Source organism: Phyllostomus discolor, chromosome 3 (genome assembly GCF_004126475.2).
Source record: "Phyllostomus discolor isolate MPI-MPIP mPhyDis1 chromosome 3, mPhyDis1.pri.v3, whole genome shotgun sequence".
NCBI classification, from domain to species: Eukaryota; Metazoa; Chordata; class Mammalia; order Chiroptera; family Phyllostomidae; genus Phyllostomus; species Phyllostomus discolor.
In genome coordinates, this window is record NC_040905.2 from 71,588,745 (window position 1) to 71,614,730 (window position 25,986).

Below are 25,986 nucleotides of genomic sequence, written 5' to 3' on the forward strand. Positions count from 1 at the left end.
CCAATCAGAAAATAGGAGGAGGACCTGAACAGACACTTCTCCTAAGACATGCAGATAGATGTATGAAAAGATGCTCAACTTCATTAGCTATTAGGGAAATGCAAATCGAAGCTGCAATGATTTAGCACTTCACACCTGTTGAAAGGACTATTATCAACATGATAATAACAAGTATTAGAGAGGTTATGGAGCAAAGGGAACCCTTGTACACTGCTGGTGGGAATGTAAACTGATGTAGCCACTACAGGAACAGGATGGAGGCTGATTAAGAACAGAGCTACCATGTGCTCCAGCAATCCCTCATCTGGGTATCTAACCCCTGAAAACTCAGTACCTTATTTGAGAAGGTATATGTAACCCTCTGTTCATTGCAGCATTATTCCCAATAGCCACGGCATGGACACAACCTAAGTGTCTTTCAACAGATGCATGGATAGAGATGTGGTACAATTATACAGTGAAATATTACTCAGCCAGAAGAAAACGACAAAATGTTGCCATTTGTGACAACACATATGGATCCTGAGAGTATCATGTTAAGTGAAATAAGTCCGATGGAAAAGGACAAAACCCGTATACATGGGCTATAAAACAGAAAGCAACAAAGACAGCAAACTCACAGACACAACAGTATGGTGGCTACCACAGGGGAAGGGGGAGGATAAAGAGGGTGATGGGAAGAGACCAGACTTTGGGTGGTGAGCACACAATGCAATATACAGATGATGTATTATAGAACTGTACACATGAAACTTATAATGATGTTATTAACTAATCTTACCCCAATAAATTTAATTTTAAAAAAAGCTCCTCCTGGGGCCCTGACTGGTACAGCTTAGTGGATTGAGTGCCGGCCTCCAAACCGAAAGGTCACTGGTTCAATTCCCCATGAAGGTGGTTCATTTCCCTGTCAGGGCACATGCCTGGGTTGCAGGCCATGTCTCTGGTTCAGGGCGTGTGGGAGGCAACTGATCGATATTTCTCTTGCTTTTCCCCTCCCTCCCTTCCCTTCTCTCTAAAAAGGAATAAATCTTTTTTTATATACTTCTCCTCTGTGAAGTTCTTCCTTCCCAAAGCTGCTGCTCTGTCCTATATGTGCTCCCTTTAACTGTGGCTATTATAACTGTTGAACTCCAATGCTATTGCTAGTTTTTAAGAATGTCCCCTTGCTAGGCTATGCGCAACCCGAGGATGAGAACTTTAAATGCCCAGAGCCCGGCACATTTTTTTTTTACTCAATAAATGTATTTATTTACTTTTGAAAATTTGAAAAAATGGCTAAATGAGTGAGACTTTAGGGAATGGGATTTTAAACAAACCACTTGTTTAAACCCTTGATTTTTAATCTTATCTCAGTAATTGTTAGCCAAATGAGAACCTCCAAAACTCAGTCTTGTTTATTCCTCTCAGTGAGTCAAACCTACGTGAAGTCTGCAGGGAGGCACACAAGGACAGGGACCACAGTGCGCCTCGCACCCAACCAGCTCAGGGAGACCGTTTACTGTCTCTGAAATGAAACAAAAGGCACAGTGTTTTGTTTCTCTTTTATTGCAACCCATTGCAAGGTCAAAAGATTCACAGAAATATAGAAACTACAAACCAGTTAAATTTCCTTTATCCACTCAAAAAGACATTAAAGACAAGGGACCAGAGTTTTCTACTACAGCAATATATTTCATAGTCTTTATTCTGAAAATACTGTTGACATTTTGGAGAGGATAAAAAGCCCTGCATTGAATGTGTTCACATACATTTATGACATTCTAAGCCAAAAAAAAAAGAAAAAAAGAAAGAAAGAAACTCTACATTGCCCAGAAAAATCATTTTAAGCCTCATTTCAAAGCATCTAATGAGAAGACATTTAACAACCATCACAGGATCACTCAAGGTAATGCTTTTTCTGGTTGTTGTTTTTTTTTTTTTTTTTGAGATTAATGCTTTGAGGCTGGATGTGATATTTCTACAGATTTCTACAAATACACCAAAGCAGTTTTCCAGGCTATGCTGCATCAGGCTTTCTGGATTAGTCAACATTTTAAAGAATAAGTGCAATCCCCCCCACCCTCCCAACCCAAGCAAAAGCATGTGTACAGTGCTGTACTGTAGATTCAAACAATGCAACATTTAAAAAAAATCAGTTATACATTTCTGAAGCCATTTGACAACCAAACTGTAACACTCCAAAGATTATTACAACTTTGAAATGAAATGGCACCACATCATCGATGGCTCTCCCTTCTTTATCTTTAACTATTTAAAATATAGTGTGACATATATAAAAACTAAACTTTTGCTTATTCACTTAAGCTACTATTACTATACATACGGCCTTATAAATTAGCATTGGATTAAAAACCAGTTAAAATATTATGATTTAAGATATTTTTCAGTGGAGAGGAAATGAAACCAATGCAGTTTGATGTGTAAGAAGAACCACAGTTTATTAATAGTAAACAGCTGTTTTTCCTTACACAAACTTTATTCCCTTCAAATTAAATTAGCAATCCATTTAGTGATGGAAAAAAATACCCTTGGCGGGTACTGACTAGATTTTCCTAACTGATTTGGATTAAAAGAAAAAAAAAGCCACATCAGAAACATGTTGACATAATCAAAAGAAACAGTTGTTTACATTTTTTGGAGTCATTATAAATAAGTGAAGGGCATTTTAATGCAAAGCTATTTTTTGTTTCTCAGAGCTAGTCTCATTTTAGCAATATTGGGACTTACAGAAAGTGAAACTCAAACCTTAGTATACCTGTTAAAGACCAACACACAGCTATGTCCACACGGGGGAAGAATAAATAGCAGACTCACAAGTCAGGGCTCTGTATCTAGCTCTACTGGGAAAGATAATCACTCTTGAGCGTAAAAAGGCTCCCTGCTGTCTTGATTATAAATCTAGACACAGGAAAGGTTATTTGAGCCTGAGTCCCTACTATGAATTAATTCTAAAGATGTGTGAAATCAAAACATATATTCATTTACTGATAGATATTTTCTTAACTGAAGGGTGTCAATCTTTAAACAAAGAAATGCTTATTTCTGAAAAGTTTAAACAATCTTAATGAAAGGATTTTATAATTTTTCTTAACTCACACATTAACCAGCAATAGCTCTTTGCAGTAGCATAAGAACTATTCAAAAAATAACATGCATATAACCAAAAAACATGTTCTAATACCCAAAGCAAAGCAAAGGAAAAAAAAAAAGATTGTCTACTTACATCTCACTCAATGTTCTATTAATGTGACTACCCCCAAATCTCAGAAATATAATTTCATAATTACCCAAATTAACAAAAATAATTAAATGATCTGTAGATTTTTAAAAAATAACTCCACACTATTAATTACATTGGTGGTTTAAATGTGGACAATGGTAAGATTAGCTCCAAATATCATTAAAATATATCCAGACCAGTTACTATCCATGAAGTAAAAACTAACACAATGTTAACATAAAATCAACTAATATATTCAACAGAACCCACTTGTAAATGAATAATTAACTTCTGTGAGCTGGCCAGGGGATTGTTGCCTCCATATAAAAATGTCACAAAAGGCTTTATCCTCTCTAGTCCCTACGTCACCTACCAGACAGCAGGCTGGCCACCCGCGGGAACAGCGAGTTAGGCAGAGCCACAGCGGATGGCGCTCTCTCAGGGGCCTGGAGGAAGGCCTCTGCGTCAGGAAATGATCTACAAAGAAACTGCCCAGGTGAGCGTGTGCGTGCACGTGTGCATGTATATAAGAGAGTGGAGGACCTATGTGTGTGTATGTGCTTGAAAATTCGAAAATTTCCGGTTTCCACACTTCTAACTAGTGTAACATCACTTACGTTCTGGTTGTCATCGGCAGAAGTGCACGGGTCTATCTCGTCATGAAAGAAAGCAGTTGCCTTCGTTTCGGGGCATCACCAAGTGGCAGGAATTAGAAGCTCAAAATGATGGACTCAGTATTTTGATTCCATGGTAGAAACATTTTTTGAGAAATAAGCCTTTGAACTTAAAAAAGGAAAGGTCTGTGCCTTTTAAAATCTTAAACTTTTAAGAAAAACACCAGCTCACCTGGGAATAAACAGCAATTGCGCTTATGCTATGCAGTATGCAAACGAGACACAAATATACACACTCGGGTACACACACAGACAGGCGACAGTTAAAACCGTCCAAAGAGTTCACCCACCCCAGATCGACAACTCCCCTCTGCCCTGCTGAGTGATCCTAGATCCTAGCGGAGCTGAGCTTGGGCAGGAGTGTTAGGAGGAGGCGGCAGACATGTTGGGGGTCCAGCCCATCTGGTAGGCCCTCTCCAGGGTCCTCTTGCAGTCCTGGAGGACGGTGCTGAAGGTGATGTGGGGGTACTGCTGCACCAGCTGCTCCACTGTCACTTCGTTGACCTGTAACCAGAGAAGAGCCACCATCAGGCACACAGACCACCAAGACCACCGGCTGCTCATGCTCACTGCCAGCTTAGAGTGGCGCGAGGAGGCCTGCCCTCATTCCTTCCCCACAGTGGGAGAAGTGCTCGGGGGAGAAGATCCACACCCCTTTTTGTCCCACGGCTCTGGTTTCCTGAGAACTGCGTTCACCCTCGTGGACTTTAGCATATCAAGAAATCAAATGTGTTTTCTAGAAGCATAAATCACTAAGACTTGCTGAGACCCAAATCAATGTCCACTGAAAACCTAGTGCTCGGGAGGTAGGGCTGCTGTAAGGAATATCTGAATGTGCATTTGACTTTGTTGTCAACCTGGCAGGCTTTTCAGGGCAAAACTGTAGATTGGTGGGCAGGTTACACAAGGCCCTAGACAGAAATGCTGGGGAAAATGTTTATTTTTCTTCTCTTTAAATGTTAAGGCATTGCAAGCTTCAAGCCCCTCGTGCGAAGGGCTGAAATGTGAGGAATCAATAATTAAAACATACATGGCTGGCGGGTCAGGGAAGGCCCCACTAGACCTTAACCATCAAAGATACCACCTTGATTCTTGATTAGACAAGGCAATCAGACAGGCCTAATTAAAACTAACACCTTTACAATTGCTGTGCTGTGAAGGGATTAATTTGTCAATTATTTTTAAGCTGATTGCAGTTCATATCACAGAAGCAGACAGCTTCCTTCATCCTTTAGATAAATAAATGATTAACCTAAGAACCACAACTTTTAGGTGGCTTTATTTAAAATCTTTACCGAACACTTGGGCATTTTCGAAGACATCAATATTTCATTTACCCTAAGTAAGCCGGTCTGAAAGTCGGTGCTGTGGTGCACAGGTGTGCGCTCCCTCCCCACAGCTGTCCATTATCGGAAACGATCAGGACCACCAGGAAAATCCTGAAACAATGTGAAATCCTTGCTGTTTGCTTGTGAAAGCCAGCTTACAAGTATGATGACCATGATATTCAGTTCTCTGCACTATTCTGAAATAATGTGGTGTTTTCTGGGTGATTTGGAAAACTGTGTTACATATAATCTTCTTTTTTAATTTGAGAATTGATGTTTCAACATTGGATTGACAATACTTAATCTTTGTCAGAATCTCTCTCTAGTCAAGACTTGCTTTTATGTAAATCAACTGTTATTCTAAATTCAAACAAGACATGCAGTTAATTCTTTTTGTGATATAGATAAGATGTAATTTTGAATAAAAAAGAAAAAACTGATATACAAATTAGAGCTGGGAATATGAACTGATGATCTTAAGTGGATTTTTAAGCAATATATTTGTTTAGTTTTTTAATTTAAATTTATCTTCTAAGTCTTGCCTTAGTTGAGGCAGCTTATGGGAATATATTTAGAAGGTCATGCATCATCTAGCCCTCTCTCTCGAGCGTGTGTTTTTGTACTATCCAGTCACCTGACTTAACTTCAGATCATCAAGCTGCCCAAGTTCTGCCTGGCCTCAGAGACTTTGCACCTGTTGCTCTCTTTTTAATATAGTGGGACACTTTTTAATATACTTCCCCCTAAATATCACCTTCTCATGCCTATCGCCTACTCATTCTTTAAAAAAATTATCAATCTTGGCATACAATATTATATGAGTTTCAGGTACAGAGCATAGTGACTCAACATTTATATACTTTATGGTATGATCACAAGTCTAGTAACCATCTGTTACCATGAGAAGTTATCACAGTATTATTGAGTATATGTCCCTTCCCCCTTTTTTTTTTTTTTTTACCATACTCATTCTTGAGTTCTTAGCCCCAGTGTCATTTCCTCAGGTAATTCTGATCACTGCCCTGTCCCTGCTCCCCTCTCCAAATGAGGGAAGGTTTCCAGGTTGTTCACTCTTCCAGTACTGCCTACTTTTCCTGCATAGCACTTATAAAGTTAGTATATAATTGCTTTTGTAAATGTCTATTTCTCATGCTCCAATGTAAGATCCTTAAGAGCCATGGTCATTTTTGTACCTACAAGCCAGACCTAGTTATTGGTGAATGAATGATAAAACAATAATTTAAAAAACAGAAACCCACAAGCAAGGCAAAGCTAGACACTAATATACTAATAATCATAAAAACCAACAATTTCCTGAGGAACTCCTCAGCTCAAGAATCTCCTCCCCCAGGAAGCCTTCCCTAAGCAAGGCTATCTCCCCACTAAATTGGGTGAGGCACCCCTTCTCTGCGGACCTGTGGCTGGCACCCTGCAAGATTTGTCTTTCATTTAAGCACTCCCGAACTGCACTGCCATCATCTCTTTACTCCCCTGTCTCTCCCACCTGAACGAAGGCCTCTGCCTGTCATTCAGGCTGCTGACTATGCACTTGTTGAGAAGAGACATGGCAACTGGCTGTGCCAACATGGACTGCAAGAGTCAACCAGAAACAGGTGTGAATCCTGGTGTCACTTTACTGCTTTAGGACTTGATTTCCTCAACTATAAAATCAGGGTAAAACTACTTATGTCATAGAACTGTTATAAGGAATTGGCTGTAATGTTATGCCTAACACTGTGACTGACTAAAAAGGCCCTCACATCTCAGCTCTTATTGTGGTGGGCACGATTACTGAGCGCATGAGTTAACTAACAATGTGTTATGACGACCAACTCTCTACAGTAATGCTCAATGTTGTACTACTTCTGAGATATTTCAGAAATAAATCTTTATAACATTAGTTATAATGTTCAAAATAAAATAACCACAGAACAAGAAGTAATCTTTAAAATAGACTTCATATACAAGAAGAATCTATTTTCTCTTAATCCTCTCTGGAGGAGATTCCAGAACCTTCCTCAAGAACATATTTTCTGGAAATCCTCCCTTTTCTTTACCTGCCGTTCCCTATGCTACAGGTAGGTCACCTTCCTCCCTCCTGTCAGAAAACCCAGAAGGATGCACATCTCACTACAGGAGAGCTGAATTCACTTGGTCAGAGAGGATTCTCGGAAAACCTGTATCACACTGCAGAGGAAGTAAACACGCTGCAAAGCCACTTAGCATTCAAGGAACAGCTAACTGAAAAGAGATGGAAAAAGAATGGAAAAGAGAAAACATTGAAACCCACCACAAAGACAGGACTGTCTTCTATGGTACATCTTTTCTAAACTGTCCAAGGGCCTGTAACAAGTTTTATACCTAGGGTTGACAGGCAATTTATTTTGGAGGTCCAATTTTTAAAAATAGAAAGTATCTCTGTGTGATAACTTTTACTGAAAGAGATGCAATTCACCCTAAGCAAACTTGCTACCTGAAGATATAGATTTGTGAAGTATATAAATTAGAGAGTAATTGTTCAGTTTAGCAAATGCTTCCATGGAAGGGTTAACTTATGTTGTCAGCTCTCCCAATGTGTTTTATATACACTTTTATTTAGCAAAATTCAACTTATATATTTCTCTTGTATAAAGTAAGATACACTTATAGTGGAGAATACAGACTGTTAATTCTTTGGCTTTCACAGGTTATGGGCAAGAACAGGCAGTACTTTGGCTTTGTAGAGCTGCATGAAAAATGATACTGGAATTCCTCTGTGGATATAATATGTCTTCTAAGCAATCTTTTTACTAACTGTGCTCTGTGAATTCTGCAAAACAACGCAGTGGGGGAAATGTAAATAATCCATTTTAGAGCTTTGCTGGGTAGAAGTTATTCAGGGAAATACATGTGGTTCCAACCAGGGAAAGTTTCATCTTTTACGTACAGTGTCTCCTGGAGAATCAGTGTGACAATCTCATACTAAAGTTATTTTCATTTACTCAGAAGTACAAATTATGTTCACCTTTTTGTATGGATTCTGTAAGCACTTTCATGCTCTACACAAGGAGTTCAGTGTGAGACACCAGGAGGTTCCACATCATTTTAAATCCTTATGCCTACACACAAAATTTGCAGACATATTTTCAGGTGCAACTCCATTCATTAGAATGAAAAGAACTGTCCTCTGTTACAACTCATAAAATGTATGTAATATAAAAAAGCAACATAAAGTTAAATTTTAAAAAATTTCCCCATGGCTCCTGGTTTTTGTTATTCAATTTCCACTTGCTGAAAACTATCAGTGGCAACACCTATATTATACATACAGTTTTAAAAATGCAGTGGACATGGGGGGGACCAAACCCACCTCCCGGAATTTATTTATAAAAATTCTGTATTTATTCTTACATGTTTAAACTTCAGTCACTTTCAAAGTACTTACCCCATTTGATGCAATGCACATTTCGGGACTTTTTTCCCACTGCTCAAAAGAGTTTTTGAACTCATTGATTTTGATGCCTTTTAGTGCTTCTGCCGTGTTTTGTTTCACCTCTTCCTTATCGGTAAAATGTTTCTTTTTGAGGACTTTTTCATTGAGGGAAACAAAAAAAAGTCCCTTGAGGTGAGATCGGGTGAACAGGGGGTATGGCATGGGGGTCATGCTGTTTTTGGTAAAAAAAAACTGCTGAACACTCAGTGCAGTGTGGGCAGGTGTGCCTGTAAATCACCCATCATGAAATAAGCAAACACACTGAAAGAATCTTCAAAAAAATTCACTGAAGCCTAGAACAGCCTCTCACAACACCACAAGCTGGTGCACTGACACAGGCGAGTTCCTAGAACACTCATCTGGTGTGGGAAGCCTGTACCACAAGGGGCTGCCCTCCAGAAGATAATTCTGGTGTTTTTTTGGGGTCTCCTCTTTTATCTTCCTAAAGAACTATGCAGTGGTGTTGCTTAAGGAATTATGACTAAAGAGGAAAAAAATGCACCACGTGATTTTTCTAACTATAAAAAATATTGGATTTTATATTCCTCTCCAAAGACTACATAACCATAAGTTACAGTTTCAAATTTATTATAATTCTTTTTAATTTAAGGTAGTAGCAATTTGTCTGTTTTTTAATCTATTTTGAGTTAACATCCATTAGCACTTTTAAGAAATGTGAGGCAAAGTGCTATGCTAATGAAGGCGAGTCCTACCGTGGTTTCCTTCTATTCCTGCTGCTACTATGGAGGGATGAGGAGAGCACTTTGGAGTCTCCAAGATTCAGTTTAAGCACTTTGTCTAGAGCATCGCATTGTTTCTTCACCTTCATGAACGCTTTCCCCAAAGTCCTGGGGAAGGGTACGGCTGGGCCCAAACCATCTCCCCAGTGATATGCACTGTTCAAAAAATAGAATTTCTGATGAAATTTTCCGAAGAATTCATTTATCTAACTCTTATTTCCTCTTTGACTCATTATAAAACAGGACATGTTTATCACTGGGGGGAAATATTTGAGACATGAGTATATTAAAATCTCACTTAGGGATAGAATTTAGGCATCACTCATTTTACTAAGCTTCACTTCATTGCACTTCAAAATGTTGCATTTTTTAAAATAAATTGAAGGCAAGACCCTCCACCAGCAAAAAGATTATAACTTGCTTTACTGGGACATCTCCGAGGTATGCCAGTAAACCACTTAAAATCATTTTTTTTAATGGAGAAAGTTTCCCCGCACAAAGTGAAAGCTACTCCAAACATCAGCACCAACAACAATAAAGCGTACTGCATCACTCCTAGCCTCCATGCCCTTGACAACAGGTGCATGGTAGCCATCTCTGTTCCCAGTCTCCCACGCATGGCCTGGCATGTTCTTGCCGAATTAGAATAGAAGCTGGTAAGACAGGAGTTTTGGCTGTTTCTGGTCACTGCCAAATCACTAGCACCTAGAGAATGCCCAGCACATAGTAAGGACTCAATAAATATTTGCTGGCTAAATTAATATAGCAGTTGATTAATGAATGCATATTGAATAAACTAAAAAAAAACACTAAATAATACTGCATCAGAAATTGTGAGGACAAGCTCACATTGTTCCCAGACTGTTCCATCTACAGAGGTAGCAGTCTCTAAAGTCTTGATATTATAGAGGCTCCAAACTCCTTTAATCCTTTGAAGTTGATACCCAAGGTGATTCTTTGTGCCACTCTCCCTTCCATCTGACATCACTGGGCGCCTCTTTCCAGATACACCTTCCCTGGGGTTTCCAATAATTTTGCACAGGAGACCAAAGTAGCTCATGATGGTGAGTCAGCAATTTTTCCTGGGCCCTGTGACTGTCAGGCAGTACTCAGGAAATGACTAAGCTATAGTTCAGATTAATTGAGGGCAGCCTTCCTATTGGAGATCAATGACTTACTACACTGGCTGGATAACACTGAGAAACATGTGAAAGGTAACTGGATAGGGTTTGGCTTCCAAAACTTTGCAAAAACTCAACATGGTTCAGAAGATTTAATACTTTAGTTTAGTGTATCAGCAGTCTGCTCAGGGTGGCAGGACCAGGAGGACCCTGCAGAAGATCTAGAACTTTTGTGACATTGAAGGTCCCTTGTAATATCACAATTTATCTGGACACGCAGCAGGAAGTATGCACAGATCTCCTGACTCAAAACACTGCTATTTCTACCCAATGATTTCTTGGGCTTCAGCAATTCCACATGCCTTCACTGCTACCGGGGCAAGTGGAACCCGGGGCACTTGCCACTGAGGGGCCTTTTGCCATTGTTGTTGGTTTCACTGTCACAGTGGTGCTTGACATCTGTTGTCCCAGGAAGCGTGTAGATAGCAGTGCAACAGGATGGTACAGTCTCAGGGGAAGAAAAACTCTCCAAACCAACTTGCCCCGGGCCCCTCACTGAGAAACTTGGTCCTCATCGGTATTAGGCTCTCATGTAGTGGGGATAAATCAAACACGTTTCTTCTCTTCAGCATCATTCATTTTGGTGAAATGCTTGAAAGTAATTTGTTAATTTCTCATCCAAATAACTAATACAGCAAAATAAAAGTATGTTCACATTCCGGGAAGTATGGAGGAGGAGAAGGGAAAAATATTCAGTGAGCATCTACTATTCCCCAGGCATCTAAGCATTAATGCCCCCAATTACAGATAAACTGGCTCAGACCGCATTAGTATTTCACAGAGACACACAGCTTCACTGGCATTCATTTTCCATCTACCATCAAGAAAAATGATTGTAGTTTACATATAAACTCATTTCAAAGTCCTTTATAATCTCTTCAAAATGGCTGCTCTGGGGGGAATATGAATTATAATGATTGCCACTTGGCCTGTGGAACATTCTGTCCCGTGCAGTGGTCCTGTGAGACTTTAAAACTCGATGGAAACATGATGAAGCTGCAAGACAAACAAGGGGCCTTTCGGCAGGGCTACCACCCCGTGCCATAAACTGCAATGCTTTCTTTCCTCTCTCTCTCCCATCAAGACATGTTTCTGTGTCCCACAAGTAGACTGGCCAGCATGAAAAACACGTCTGCCCTCTTAGGACAGGGGAGACAAACCATTACACCAGCAACAGCAAATCCCGGGGCAGGGGTGCTTTCTGGGGGAAGTGCAGGTTGCTGTGGACAGGGGAACTTAGTGGGCACCTGATCTTCTCCAGGATGGTTGGAAAGAAATACCATTCAAGGGGACTTCTGAAGGACATACAGGCATTAGTCTGTGTATGACATGCACTAAACATACACATGTTATTCAGGAAAGAAGCGAAACTCGTCTGTAAGCTTGAGTAAAACAATTTGTCCTTTGTAGCCAATGTTTTCCCAGCCCACATAGCACACTCACTCAGGTGTATAACTGAACTAAGTTGTTTCAAATAGCACTTCTCTGAGGCTGGAGATGGTGGTGAAGAAAATGGATCTCCCTGTCTACAGGTGGGAAAAGTAAGGAGCCCACAGTATGTCTGTTAAGGTGTCACAAATAGCACACTCAGCTCCTGCCTCCTAATTCAGAGCTCTGGCCCTCACATGGGTCTGTCATTCTTCACAGACTCCCTGGGCAATGTCACTCACTGCTAACGGCCCCAGAGGCTGACTCCTGGGAGCCCAGAGGCAGAGTGTTGTCTCTGGGGCAATTTGCCTGTGGAGCCTCTCTCTCTCTGCCTGAGATTTTTGGCTCTCTGGGCAGCATACTGGCTATCATAGAACCTGGCATTCACCAAGTGCCTGCAAAAGTCATCTTGGACAATGCATATTCAAATGAGGCCTAAATGCTCTTCAGCAAGTGACCACTGGCCCCATGATGAGCACATATTAAAATGAGTAAGATAAGGGTAATGGGAATTTTAGTAATAGCTCGGATTTTACAGAAATGAGACGAGTCATTCTAAGTTCAGTTTAAAATATTTTAAATAGGACACTAAGAACAAATAATAAAAGAGTAGATAATATATTGATTTTTCCAGGACACTGCTCAGCCAACAACATGAACTCTGCAGGCCTTGGTAGATTTTTATGATTCCATTTCCCTCCCTTTGTGGCAGTACTCCTCAAGTCCTGTTTGGGTCATATGTCACATCCTTGTGATGTTGCCCTAAGGTTAGAACAGGGAGGGCAAGAATTAGGCACCACTTTTATAATTTCTTTTTTTTAAGATTTTATTTATTTATTTGAGAGAGAGGAGAACGGAAGGAGAAAGAGAGAGAGAGAAACATCAATGTGTGGTTGCCTCTTGTGTGCCCCGCGCTGGAAACCTGGCCCACAAACCAGGCATGTGCTCTGACTGGGAATCGAACCAGCGACCTTTTGGTTCACAGGCCTGTGTTCAATCCACTGAGCCACTCCAGCCAGGGCCCACTTTTATAATTTCTTACCTCACCAATTTGGCTTTCTCTTCAGATGCAAAGATGAGCTGCCCAGAAGTCTGCAGGAGGATAATGTAGCAGCTAGACAGTCACAAACAGGCTGCAGGTAGAGCCCACAATGAGTGGAAAGGGCCCTCCCCAGCCTGGTGTGGGCTGTAGAAATGATTCTGGGTGTGAGTCAGGGCACCCCGGCTGCTCCTGGCTGCAGGCGACTTCACATTCCCTTCCTTCCCTCTTCCTTCCCAGGTCACACCCAGGCCTTCTCCATGAACCCCACAGTGACTCATATACCACAAATGTCTGATCCATGTTTACTGATGTGGGATGAATTAAACCGAGTCTGCAACTAAGAATGCAAATGAGAATATAGTGGTTCTCTGCCCAACTGTTAGATTCACCTGGTGATCTTTTAGGAATTCTGATTCCCAGGCCATAACCCAGACTAACTGTATCTAAATGTTGGAGGAGTGGGGCATAGGCATCAGTATTTTTTGAAACTCCCAGGAGGTCCCTAAGCGCAGCTCAGGTTGAGATCTGTGGGCCTAAAGCTTCCGACTGAAGAGCTCCCAGAAAGTGCAGATGAGATGATTTCTGCACTTGGGAACCTGAAGACAAGGTCGGAACTAAGATTGCTGAACGGTTACAACCACTCACCCACCTCCCAGGCTGCCCTCCACAGTAAACTCTGAGGCAGAAGTTCTGGAGAAAGAAAATTGCTCCTACAGCTTATTAGCCCATTTTCTTTTCAAATATTCACCACTGCCTGAAACAAAAGGTATCGTTTGAATATGGTAAACCAAACTGGTTTCTTCTTCAGTATTGGTCTTAGATTTCTAGTTTGGTGTATACAGCCAAAGGAAGCAGCCACCTGACCTTCCCAACAGCTATGGGAAGGAAAAACTCCCCCAAACTCTCTTCTCACCTGGCCCCAGTGCTTCTTCAGAGGGAGCACCGATGAGGTGGGAGAGGACATACATGAGTATTCACTATAAGTTTAAAAAGAAAAATGGATTATCTTACTGAAGCTTAAACACCACCTGCTATGAAAATCAGCTGATTATAGCTACCCATAATGCACCACGCTTCATACATAAACCTCACACTGATAGCCTGAGGCTTTGAAAGATATATTTTTAAATAGAGAGGTAAGAGATATTACTCTTGGGTGACGCCAAAACAAAACAAAATAAAAAACAAAAAATAAAACCTCATTTAAAAATCCCAAAGCATAGACAGAGACAAATACTGAGAACACAATGAACCTGACAGAGGAAGGCTCATAAATTCAGTCGATTTTGTCAAATGCAGTCATTCCACTTCAGAATCTGCAATGATTGGAAGTGCTATGCTCTGTCAATATCGCAACAGGCCTGGCTTCATGCTGTCTCTTCTTCGTGAAGTGTGGGTTGCCTGTGAACACTAGCCTCGCTTCTCTTCACTTGAATTAGCACAGCGAGAAAGCAGCAATGAACCTGGGAGGATGGGGATCACAGAAACGCCTGCAGTGTTAAGTGAGAATGGGGGCTTGGGGCTCGGCAATCTGAAGCCTCGAATTAGAGATCAGTGTGACAGGAGTCCAACAACCACACTGTCAGAGAGAAAAATTAGTGACATTTTCATTCCCTGCTTCACCATGCGATCCTCCACCAAAAAGAATGTTCTATGCCCAGTGTAAGCTGTAGAACACAGGCCTGCATAGGCCATTCTGAGGTCATAACCCGATGGCCATAGAATTAACTCATCGTGCAAATCTGTACATTTTTAAAAACAGAGTTCCATGTGTAGTACAGATGAAAGCCAAAACAGACATGTGTGGGACACCAGGATGGAGAAGCCACTTGGGACAGTCATCTGTAGGCACTCCAAGTGGTTTAGCAAAAGATCTTGTATTCGAGAAAAGCTGGGCTCTAATACGATAATTAATGCAGTCACTGAGTGGTGAGTGCAATGCATTTACAGAACACATCTGGGTGTTTCTAAATTAAACTCACAAAATTAAGCTGAAAAACACAGTTGAGGGAGAAAACTCCCAGAAGTGAAAAATATGTTTTCTCTTGTGCTTAATGGCTTTCTTGATTTTAGTTTTTTCTTACATAAAGCCTATGGCAGTGGTAACCACCAGTGGACATCTGATAACAACATTTCTTTCTAAAATTACAGTTTACATCAGGCAAAACTTATGCATTTGACCTGTTTCCTAAAACAAACTTATTATCAGCAAAAAATTTATTCTGCATAAAATCCATCTGTATATCTGCAGATTAATAAAACCTTGACAACAAGTGATATTTTGGGTTTTCAGAGAGAGAGAGTCTACATAAATCAAGAGCATTTCAGGGTCAGGCTCTGAAGAATGTTGACTCCAAACACACATCAGATGCCTGAACTCTGTGACTGTTCGGAACTTGGAGAGCTTTAGCTACTCTCAGAATTCCCCAGCTACAGGAAGCTGGTATTAAATCCAGCGTGTCATCTTTCTCACTTATTTGTTTGTTCCTCTCTGCCTAGATGCTTTTTCTAATCAAATTATTAAGAAGCAGTGGGATCTAATGGTTTTCAAATTTGCTTGCATCTGGAAAATACTTCTGCAAAACAAAATAATAAATAAGTAAATAAACCAAACAAGGTAAAGCAACAACAGTGGCATTGCTCTGGTTGACAGCTGCAAGGCCAGGAACCGTGTCCTCTTAGCCACTCTGTCACTCCCAGCAGCTTGAAGGAACCTCCTCGGAAACTTGGCATTACACAGAATGCAGAAGGGCAACACAATCCAATCCATTCATCCATCATCTGTCCATTCTCTCATCCATCTATCCATCCACCCATCATCAGATACATATTTGTTCAGCAACTATAATATACCGGCCACTGTGGTAGGGCCTGGCAATACAATATAGGAGAAACCCACAGATCTTACCGTCTAATGAGGGGAATGATGGGGATGAAACAGGTAAGAATTCACCACCACAACAAATAAGAGCTACTACTTATCACTTACTTCACGGAAGAAATCTTACACATATTAACTCACTTAATCCTCTCAATAGCTATTGAGACAGGTGCTATTTTTATTTCCACTTTACAGATGAGGAAATGGAGGCACACAGAAGCACCGTAGGACATGGAGAAAGAAAGGCTGTGTAGACAGCATGGTGACATGGAAGACAAGAGAAAAGCATTCTCAAGAAGGAGGGAACGGTTACCATTTGGATGCAGCTGCTAAGAGATGGAGCAGGTTGTGGACAGAGTGGTGGCCACTGGACTTGGTAACATGGAAGCCATGACCTTGGAAAGAACAGAAGCAGGGGTGTGGTGACATGAAACAGATCGGAAAGAACAGTGGAAAAGTAAGGACAACTGTTCATAGTCAGTGCTTTTCAGGAATTTAACAGCAGAGTAGCAGAAAAATAGGACTCCAGAGGACCATCGCTGAAAGCAGATGTGGTACATAAGTGTACTTCTCCATGCGGAAGAAAGATAATTCTGGGTGACATTTTTGAAAATGAATTTGCAAGCCTTACAGCACCGGGGCTGCCAATTGCTGGTCTTGCCCCCAACACCCCAGGGGGCCGTGGGTCCATGGGGTAGGAACTCTATCCTGTTCACTGTTTTTTTCTGGCCTGTCACCTACCAGAGTGACTGGAACATAATAAGCAGCTCAAGAGATGTTTCTTGAATAAATGAATAAAATATATAATAAAAAATGGATGGGGGGGACTTTAGATTTCTCTTTGAAAAACTACTTGCCAAACCAAACTTTCCTGAGGCCCAGCAGGGCAGGCCCTGAGACCTGCTGCCATGTGGCTGGCCCCACAGGCAGGCTGGCCCCACAGGCAGGCTGGCCCTTCCCGCCGCAGCGGGCAGCCATCCCCCGGAACCCCCAGCCTCTGCGGGTCGTCCCTGTTTCTGCCCAGTGATGTCAGGTGCTTAGCAGTTCTGGGATCTTATCTGAGCTCTGTTGAGAAATTGCTGTTACCTTTCCTACTTCAAAATCAGAGAAATAATATGATCCTGCAACCGAATTCTTTTGTATAATTAGTTAAGTCAAATCAAAGGTCTAAGGAGATTATTTACTGCAAAGCACTGAGGCTCCAGGGTGCCTTCAGGCAAACTCCAACAGAACAGTCTATCCACCCTACAGCGTTTAGGGAACTGGAGGACCTTTCTTTCCTCCTTTACAAAAGAAAAAGAAAAAGAAAAAACAAACAATTTTATTATACATCAGTCCCAAAAGATAAGTGAGCAAAACATAAGTAGCTATCTGCAGCACTCTCCCTTAAAAGGTTCTGGGGACATGCTGGTTTTCCTGAAGGAACAGACCAGATGGTCCCGGCCAAAGCCCTGACTGGCATCTCCCTCGGCAGGTCTGCACTCTCTCTGCTCACAAGGAAGAACCGAGATCTGCTGGTCTCTAGGTTTCTTCTTCCCCTGTAAATTTGGCTGCAATTTAAATTGGTCCTAACTATTTAGGAAAATAGATTCTATTATATATTTTTAAAATCATTATCCGGGGCCTAGTTTTTCATAGTAAGAGCTTAGTATATAAAAAATATTCACTCATGGCTAGAACATTATGAGCCAGGTGGTTCACATCATGGTTAAATATCAGACACAGGGCTGCAGAGCAGGTAGATATACTACATGAACAAGTAATGATGAAAATAATAATAGTTAGTAGTAGTTAACATTTTTCGAGTACTTTCAGTGTACATGCCTTTGGGTTAAGTGCTTTATTACAATATTTCTATTCTGTCACAGTCCTACGGGGTAAATAATATCACCTGTTTCAGATGATAAAACTGAGGCTTTTAGAGATGAAGCTGTCCAAAGTCCCACAGATAGTAAAATGGTAAAAGTGAAATTTGAAAACACTAGTGCTCACCAATTAAACCTCTGTCATTAAGCTCCAGGCCGGTGTTTTCTTGGCTTAATATTTAAACACAGGAAAGGCCTTTCAGCTACCACCTCATAGAGGTTTAGGTGAACAGGGGTGGAAGAAGAGATGGGAATACTGGGCTAACATGAGGTTGTGTGGTAACTCTATATTTCAGCTGATGTGTTTTCCCTGTTCCCATGACCAGGAATAATCAGGAGAGGGCTGTAAAACTGTGTTTTAAACTGCTCCTATGTGAAAATCGCCTGGAGAGACTGTTTTATCAGCAAAAAAACAAGATGCTGATACTTCGAGTGAAGGGCTGAAGTTCAGGTTTTTGAGCCCCAGCCCCCCTCTCACCGCGTTTCACCTCCCCTTTCCTCTGGTGCACATGGCACTGGCACAGCCGGTTGCTCATGTAATGGCTGCATTGCTCATGACCTAGGACTGTGTGACCCAATGCAGTCGGACCACTCCTGCCTTATTAGGCGAGAGTGTTTCTTTCTTGTTTTTTCACTTTATTTTCTTTGATAAGGCATAAATTTTCAGTCTTAAATTGTGGCTATGGGCAATCTGGAAACAGCTGTGCCTGCGTTGCAGGGCAGAGGGGAGTCCCTGCAGGTACACACTTTGTTTCATGGATGAATTGCTACCAAAACAGTCCTGGACACAGTGCCCCACAAATTATTTTCCCTTAAACTGATTTTCCCAGTTAGTTCTGTATATTAGTTACAGGGTCCTATATTATTTTCCCCATAGGGCTTTCCTGCTTATGATTCCTAAATAAGCTGATAAAAACTCCGTTTTCTCCACAGAAATATTTAGATTGTTGAGGCTTTCTCTTACCATAATTACTTCCTGAAAAATGCAGTGGTCAATTTTTCCTGAATATTTTTACATTAAATTGGGCACACAAAACTTGGCCCTTGGTATTTTAAGGTTGTAAAGCAGATTCCTGGCTTTAAAGAGCTGACTGGTTTCTATTACTTGTTTTCTGTATGGCTTCTCATTGACTTGACTAAACGAAATGCCTCCCCCATTTAAATGAAGAACTTGTGTGAAAACAAAGATTTCATATGACCTCAAGAAAGAATTTCTTATTAAAAAAAATCACCTATTTCATTCCTCAGCTAAGTACTTCAGGAATTGGGACAGGTGAGGAGAAAGGTCTTGGCAATGGCCATTTGACGAGAAATGAATTAATTTGATTATTTCCACAGTGTGGATCAATAATAGTCAGTCTCTGCAGAGGCCCTGGCCTGAAGGCAGCGGCGGATAATCAATAGGATCACACAGAAGCCTCTCCTCCCCCAGCAGCCTCTCTGTTCTTTTCTGGGCAGACTCTTCACGCCTGTGTAATTCTAATTTATGTCAACTAGAAATCAAAGAAATTCCAAGAGGCTTTGGTCATAGGACATTGGGGTGGACCTTTCAAAATCTATTTATGTCTATTCCTTAAGTAACGTGGCCCCCACAGCCCTCCTGGCGCCTTTATGGGCCAAGGAGAAATAGCCTCCCAACAGAAGGGGAGCTACCTGCTCCAGACAAGGCGGAGGAGTGGAGTTAGGTAAATGGAGGTACACTTTCTCCATCCTGTCTACAACTCTTTAGGGACTTAAGAACTAATAAGCATTTTAAGCAAAATGCTTTGCCAAGAGTGGCTCCCTCAATAATGCTCTTTAATGATACCCAGACGCTGGCATTTTCAAATCAAATGAACAGTGTATAAAATTAGTTCTGCATGAAGCTGAAAAAAAATAGTAAGTGAAAGGGAGCTTTTAAAAGCTCCAGCATTTCTCCATCCAACTGCTTTTCACAAAGGTTTGGCATATGAGAATTGCTACATTTATGATGTTATTCGCTGCTCATAATTCAGGCCCTCTGTCTCCAAACTTCTGTATTAACATGCACTGCAGAGGTTTCCACCACGACGTTTTATCACCGAGGTTTCCCAAACCAGCCGGGTTGCCTCTGGCGAGGTCTGGTTTCTCAGCCAGTGCCATGGCCACTAGGCTCCTCCCTTTTCATCAACCTTGTTACCCCAAACATTTTTCATTAACTTTGAACACTGCATTTCCATTTGCCCTACAGCTTTTTCCATGAATTTTTTTTTGTCTTTTTCAGTTTTGTTCTCCATCCAAACTGCCTTGTAAGAAATGAGGAAATATATTATTAGAAGAAACAGCTCTATATTAGACTCCTAGGAATTCAATGAATGTGTGAAAATGATTTCTATAACCAAAGCCCACTGTCAATAATTAAGGAAAGTAGAGTAAACATATTGCTCTTATTAGCGAAACCCGTGATTATACAAGTAGTTCTTACTAAATCACCAAGTAAATTGCGTGTTAAGTTGATAGGTGATTTCGGGGTCAACTCTAATTCCCAAGGTCAAGTAAGCCTTTGAACAGCCTTTAAGAATATAAGTTCACCCCAATTCATCAAAGCCGTCTCACACAGCGTTTTCTTCTCTTGGTTCTTACAATGCATTGAAGTTTAGGAGATTAAGTGGCGTTGGCTTCAAAACCCAAAGTAATGCCTCTAACATGCTTATCCGTCCAGCAATCTGAAAAGCTACTCAAACAGGGCTTCCTTAATGCACTTCCTAATTTTACAAGTGCTTGGGGAATACTGCATTTGTCAAATGGCTGGGGGACTCCTCCCTAGGAGTCACCAATGTTGCAGTCAAACAAATTTTACTGCTGTTTTGCTTTCCACATTGTCTGATAATCTAAGTACATGTTGCTTCATCTGCAAAGAACAGGTTTAATGTTTCTCATCTGTTCTTTGTTTACCTAATGAGAAAAAGGGAGGAAAAACACTTTCCTACAACAAATACAATGCATTTTGTTATTCTTACAATTTCTCCAAGCTCAAGTGAGGAAAAAAGCAGAAGTCTGGTAAAGTATAGCTTTCAAATTAAGTGTAAGTGGCCCCAAATGGAACTGACTGCATATGAAAGAAAATATATCTTGCCTTCATAATTTCTCAGAACCACGGGCACACAGAGAACACGTGTCCTGGGACACCAGATGTCACAAACCCCATCTCTTCCCAGTGCAGGGACAGGGGGACAACAGTCCTGATAAGGGGATTAATTGTGCAACCACTGAGATCTCTTGCCCACTCCTTTGGCTCCAGAAAGGGGAAGGAAAACTCAAATTAATGAGTTATTAGTGGTTAGTCTATTTGGTTAAGGTACAGGGAGAGGGAGTGAGAGGCTCAAATTAATTTTATTCTTTAATTCTTTGTTGGCACAGATGATCACACTGAAATAGTGGAATCTTCATCTCCATATCCTAATCCAATTTTCTCTGTGTTTTCTGTTTCTATTCTTATTTTTTCTCCATTATTTTTCTTATTACTTTTCTTTTGTTTTCCTATTTGAATCATCTTATCTCCAACTCACCCTTTTCTCTATGCCTGAATTTGTAAACTGATCCCAAATACAGTGTGACCCATGGACGCCTTAGTTTTCCTTTGTAAAGTGTGTAGAAATGTGGTTATTGACATCTTTGTATAGAGAGAATTTTAAAATTAAGTGAGAAAAAAGTAAAAGCGTGAAATTTCTGTAATGAGTTTTTTCTTCCTCTCATTGTAATTTCCTTCAAAATGAGACAGTAGGCAATACGTTATTTTTTTTCTCACTTGGAAATTCAGTATATTGATTATTAAACCACAGGCTAAAATAATGATATTGAGAATAATGAGAATAATCAGTAACACTAAGCATTTATATATAACACACATTATCCTAAGGGCTTAATATATATATATGCTCACTCATTTAAATGCTCACAATTCTCTAAGATAGGTACTATTATCATCCTCATTTTTCAACAAGGGAACAGAGGCACCAAAATGTTAAATAATTGCTCAAGATGATATAACCAAGTGTCAAGACCAGATCTGAACCTGAATTCTGGCTCCTGAGTCCCTATCCTCAGCTACTAACTGGTTTTCTTGTTTTCAGATCTTTCTTTGAATCTTGATAAAAATTTAAAATCTGGAGATGAATAGCATAATACAAATTTTGAAAGCTGAACAGCTATTACTCTAGATTTCCATCCAACTAAATCAACCAGCAGGCTTTTTATGTGCAAGGCGTTACTTGCACGTTGTGTGTTGTTCAGAACCAACTTCATCCTCACAGACCTCTCGTGTTTGCCTCTGAGCTGCCTTAAGCCAGGGTGCCAGGCAGCAAAACTGGGCCCCACATCCCCTGGCCTGGCCACGGGCTGTGGTCAGACACATGGCACCAGAGCCAACATGCTTGCAGAGCAGCTCCAAGTTGGAGGAAGGATTCACAGTCCTCAAGGAACTGGCTAAGATCCTCAGGAGTACTGCCAAACAGAATGGCCACCCCATCTCATTTTGAACTAACTTGTATTTGGGTAGAAAAGGATCCATTTTTAACTTAAAATTAGCCAATAGGCTGGTCAGCAAATATATCTGAAATAATCTTTTCCTGTACTAATATGAACATATTTTTAAAATGTTAATTCATTATTAATTTATTTAACTTTTTTCAATTACAGTTTCCATTTAACATCATTTTGTATTAATTTTGGGTGTACAGCATAGTGGTCAGGCAATCACATATTCTACAGTGATCCTCCTGATATTTCCAGTACCCAATTGGCACCCTACACAGTCATTACAATATTACTGACTATATTTCCTCTGCTTACCAGTACTCCACATCCCCATGACTGTTTTGTAACCACCAATCTGTATTTCTCAATCCCTTCACCTTTTCCCCCAGTCCCCCAACTCCCTCCACTCTGGCAACCATCAGTCTGTGATCTGTATGTGTGAGCCTGTTTCTGCTTTGTTTAGAACATACATTTCTACAATTCATCTCTGACGGTGGAGCTGATCTCAACAAATCTAAAGACTGGAAATGCGGTGATTTTGAGAACGGTTGTGGATACAGCCATCCATTTTGAATGCACAAATCTTTAGCGTCCTTGGTTAGGTAGCGCTCATACAGGAGTTCTTTCTGGAGGAAGTTGAGAAGCTCTACTGTAATTGTTTAACATTTCTAGAATCCTCTGCCCAGTGTGGACCCTTTGATTTGCTTTAAAAGAATTTCATTTTAAAGAGGCAGAGTTAGCAGCAGTGTTAGATTAGTTAGTAGTGAAATTTGAGGGAGACTTGCAACCTCTGGGTCTCAGTGCTGTTGCTTAGTAACGAAGTCAGTCAGCTTTCTAGGCTGCAATGAGACTATATAATAAAATCTCTCTAAACATAACCAACTGGCAAAGGCTTAGTATAAGTTGGGATTTTTAAAGCATTTGGAGGAAAAAACTAGGTCAATTAACAAAAATGACAAAGCACACAAAGGATTTGGGCAATTTTTCTATCTGCCCAATTTTTGCTACATTTAGAAAATGCATGTCCTTTGAGGGGCATACATATTTAGTTTTCCTCTCTTTTACTAGATATGGCTCCAAGTCACCATTTGCAAAAGTAGCACAAATGTGTAAATCATTATTAAGGTGCCAGCATTTTCTGAGCAAGTATATGAGGTGGATCTTTTCCAAGGAAACAGTTCCTGTGCCTGGAGACGCCCCGAGGATGTGCCACAGGCAATCGACATGAACTCCCAAGACTGGGGGCAAGATCTGGGATGAGTGGCCTTGAGCCAGTGCGTGGTCTTTCTGAGATTCTATGTTCTCCTCTTCACAGTTTAAATAACTATTTCTTACATTTGGTACAGGGAAAATATCTTTAAAGGTCCCCATACTAAATGTGGCCTAATTTCCCAGACTTGGGCTCATGTCTCTGGGCCAGCTCCACAGACCTGTAGTGTGACCTCTGGGACCGTTTCTCATCCTATGTTAAGAGTGGCATGTTAAATGTGGGAAGATGCAAATTCCCACATAACATGCCCACACTGACCAGAATACATAGATGCTGAGCACTGAAATTGCAAACTTCAAGTCAAAAAAAAAAAAAACAACCCGGCACTTTCTTTCCACCTTACTGTTGCAAGAAACTTGGAACCCAGAACAGAATTTCACTAGTAGTCTCTGCACACTGCAGTGTGACATGAAAACATAAATTTTGGTTCATGGACTTTATGGGTAGGAGTTGACTGTAAGTACAATTGCTTTTTTTTTTTTGCCTAAGCACAAAATTCATTTTTAAATGGAGAAATACAAATATAATCTCAGAAGAGTTTAGAGAATCAGGTGTCTTACAATGTACAGCTGTTAATAGTATGTGTGTGCATGTGCACCTATATACCTACATACACATATATGCATACATACATATATATAAGAATATGATACCAAGCTGTTAACCACACTGATCTGAAGAAAACAAACTTGAAAGGTAGCTCTTACTTTATCGCATCTCATCAGCCCCAAATATCTGAGAGACTTGCTGCTCTGTGCAATCAGGGTGGCTCCTTGATCTGTAATTTCCTTACACCATCCAACATCCACAGTCTCTATTGTCATGCTGTACCGCCCGATGGCTATCAGTGCTGCAAGAAGGGACAGGGAGAAAGAAGGCAAGATTAACAGTTAGTAGTGTAAGGGATCTCTGCCTTATTATGACTATTTCTCCCATTTCCTCACTAAATTTGTTCCTGGAATGTGATGTGTAAATAACTGCTTTATAAACAATTAAATTTAAAATGCTTTAGGAGAGCTTGCCCTATGACCAACACTTTCACAAGGTGAATAATCACCCCACAATTTCCCTTTCATTGAAACACAAACTCACAACCTTTTATCAGTTTTCCTCTTTGCAAGGTTACCTGTGCTTTCAAACATTCATATCTGCAGACGGAATGAATTAAAATGAATTACACATAAAATGTTACAGAAAACCCCAAGTAGTAACTAAACTTTACTCATGACAACTTTAATAATTTTAAAAGAAAAACCCACATAAACACCATTTTGAGGTGTGTTATACTGCACATGAATTTCTTTATCAATTGGCATAAAATTTTCCATCTGTTTCTCATCTGTAAAATGTAAGAATATATATTTTTTCACATTAGTCCTTCATGGGACTGTTAGGAATTAAGAGTACATTATACATACAGTTGAATTTAATTGGTGCCACATTAGAGTGCAGTAAAGGGAATGTATTTACTGTGGTGAATTTCTTCATTGTATCAGCACCTTCCTTCTATTAACATACAAAATGAAACCTGTTATCTGAAAACTATGAAAGCATCTCTTCCTGACTGTTTAGCACTGAAGCACCACCAATGTGCAGACATGTATCCCATAATCTTGGATGTGCACTACCCACCACTCAGCGTAACCCATCGCCCAGGTGTCAGTGGGGGGGGGGGGGGGGGGGGGGGGGGGGGGGTGGGGGCGTAGTGACCAATCAGTGAATGTGGTGAATGTGGCTCATTGCTACGGACTTCTGATTTGACAGATATGCGTGCCTCTACATTTGTGGAGCAGAAAAACAGATTTCAGTAACTCCATCCAGAATATGTTTACAGTGCATTGGTATGTAAATGAAAACCCTGAAAACAATGCAACAAATATTAAAAAGGAAGGAGAAATTGTTTGCTAATTATTTCCTCATTTTAAGATAGGATGAAATGATTGACTAGATTGGTATGAGCAGGGTGAATTGCTCATGTAAATAAATGTTAACTCTTACAGCTCACAGAAAAGTACACTTGGCAAAATCACTTCGTTAATTACCTCAGATTTTTCAAACCAGAAAACTCATTTTCATTCATTCAAGTATCAAAGACAGATATTTCAAGCCTAGAAAAACCATAATCACGATCCTACTATTTTCCAATGAAAATGGTATAAAGGAAGAAAAGAATTTTTTTCCTGGAAGTTCTTCATGTCACTAATTGAAAATGCTCTCATCTTTGCCCATGCTATTTTGGTATTTAGTTTTCCAAGAAGGCAAGGCAGGGCAACGAAGGAATCCGTCAAAGGTTTGCTGAAGGGTCTGAATGACATTTTTGTGCAGTGGAAGTACCCCAGGTTAAGCTCATTGGTGTCCCTGACCTAAGAAAATTGCTGCCATCTCTGG

At 40.5% G+C, this 25,986-nt stretch overlaps 1 protein-coding gene across 1 annotated transcript in view; it reads right to left on the minus strand.

The window, feature by feature from the left end:
- Positions 1 to 1,548: 1,548 nt before the first annotated feature.
- Positions 1,549 to 25,986, minus strand: part of FBXL17 (F-box and leucine rich repeat protein 17) — a 476,470-nt gene continuing 452,032 nt past the window's right edge. Inside the window, exons 8-9 of the mRNA XM_028532156.2 lie at positions 24,306 to 24,448; positions 1,549 to 4,401 (exon numbers count right to left, since the gene is read on the minus strand). Of these exons, the coding sequence (XP_028387957.1) occupies positions 4,261 to 4,401; positions 24,306 to 24,448 (284 nt within the window). The 3' untranslated portion in view covers positions 1,549 to 4,260. The remainder of the gene's footprint in view (positions 4,402 to 24,305; positions 24,449 to 25,986) is intronic.